A 1,743-nucleotide genomic window follows, 5' to 3' on the forward strand; every position below is an offset into this window, starting at 1 on the left:
GGGGATGGATCCCCAGCTAAGACAACTCAAACTGCTCACTCACTGCTGTGTTTGTCTTTACGCACTATGTCATCTTAAAATACTAAAGTTTGGTTTCTTTGGAGGAAGATGCTGTAGTTGCAATAGCAAGGCCTTAATTCTCACACCTGCAGGTAGCAGAAACACCACAGAATTACCTTCCCACAAGCCAAGCTGGTGCACCCTCCCCACTGGAAACATCCTAGGTCTGACCCTGGAGGTAGGAGCCAGTCATTAGCTAACACTGTCTGGGGGATGGCAATGTTACTTACAGTAACAGAGCTTAAATTACTGGAGAAGTCCAGAAAACGTGTCTTTTAATTTACCCAGGCCCTGGAACAATTTCCATGTTCCTTCCAGGGCAGGAACCTCCACACTCGGTACATGCCGCAGCTCCTCCTCTTCTGGCTTGACAAGCCTGGACAGTAATTTGGGAGAACAATAAGCAGGGAGGTGGGGGCTTCCTTTTGGGGGAAGCGCCTGTGCACTAGCAAGGCCTGCCAGCCTTTAAAATCAAGTTCTGCTCTGTTTTGGGTTTAAACAGAAAAAAAAACCACCATCAGGCCAAGGAGTATAGTCAGCTACTGACAGAAGCAACACGCAGCCGATAAGCCTAGCCCAAGGAGCTGAGGATGTGCCCAACCTGCGGCTGCTCCTTCCCCAGTGCATTGTGGAGGTCATTTTTTTTAGAAAAAAAACCCCAATGTGAAAGTCATGTGTTTAGTTAAGCTCACACCGTGTTCTATCCAGACCATTGCTTAAAAAGGGGAAAATATGCAAACTGCTGCTATCACTGGATGGGCTCCCAGGAAGCTGACTCTTTACTTGAAGATTTAGCTCATCTCTGAACAAGTTGCTCAGGGAGGGCATGAGGCTGAGTGCAGCAGGGGGCTGCAGCTCTGTCCCTCCCCTGCTTCTGAGAGCACACGCAAGGGCGATTTTTAGGGGCACTGCTAATAGTTAGCAAAATAGGCTCTTTTCTGGAGTTTGCTAAAGTGCCTTTGCTTCAAGCTTGCTTACAAATAAATCCCCACTTATGCTGAGAGTTAGTAGAAGATGGCTCTTTCCCCAAGTTTACTGAGAATAAAAGGTGGTTCTTTTCCCAAGCTGATAAGAGTTCACAAAACAAGATCTCTTTCCCCAGGTTCACCAAGAGTTAATAACAGACAGCTCTTTCTCCAAGCTTGCAGAGAGTTACAGGGGGCCCTTTCCCAAAGTTTGCTAAAAGTTCACAAAAAATTAAAAGGCTTATTCTCCAGGTTGGCCAACACTTAGCAAAAAAGACAGCACTTTCCCCATGTCTGCTAAGAGTAAACATGAGCATTTCTCCTGAATTTGCTAAGAATACTAGAGGGCTCTTTCCCCATTTGCTAAGAGTTGAAAGAACTTGTAAGCTGTTTTTCTAACAGCTTTGCTAAGTTACCAGAAGTTTCCAAGTTCGTTAAGAGTTAGTAGGAAGTCGGTCTTTCCCCAGGTTTACTCATACTAAGAAGCACTTCTTTCCCCAGGTTTGCTAATGATAAAAAGGAGTTCCTTCCCCGAGTCTGCTGCGAGTTAGCAGAAATGGGCTTTACCCTCAAGTTTGGGAGCGAGCTGGGTGGAGCCGGGGTGAGGGGGTGCAGGGCTGGCCTCTCACCTGGAAGATGAGCACCTTGAAGCGGTCTCGGCGGAGGAGCTGGGCGTGATGCTGCTCCAGCCGTCGCACCTGGTCGCACTGTCGCTCCA

General features: G+C 47.6%; 1 protein-coding gene across 1 annotated transcript in view; it reads right to left on the minus strand.

Moving 5' to 3' along the window:
* Nucleotides 1–1,738, minus strand: part of SDPR (serum deprivation response) — a gene marked incomplete at its 5' end in the record, with an annotated part of 8,169 nt that extends 6,431 nt beyond the window's left edge. The window contains one exon of the mRNA XM_010133422.1: nt 1,655–1,738. Coding sequence (XP_010131724.1) covers nt 1,655–1,738 — 84 coding nt within the window. The remainder of the gene's footprint in view (nt 1–1,654) is intronic.
* Between the last annotated feature and the right edge of the window lie 5 nt (nt 1,739–1,743).

The sequence above is a fragment of the Buceros rhinoceros genome, unplaced genomic scaffold (genome assembly GCF_000710305.1).
Source record: "Buceros rhinoceros silvestris isolate BGI_N320 unplaced genomic scaffold, ASM71030v1 scaffold23073, whole genome shotgun sequence".
Classification (NCBI taxonomy): Eukaryota; Metazoa; Chordata; class Aves; order Bucerotiformes; family Bucerotidae; genus Buceros; species Buceros rhinoceros.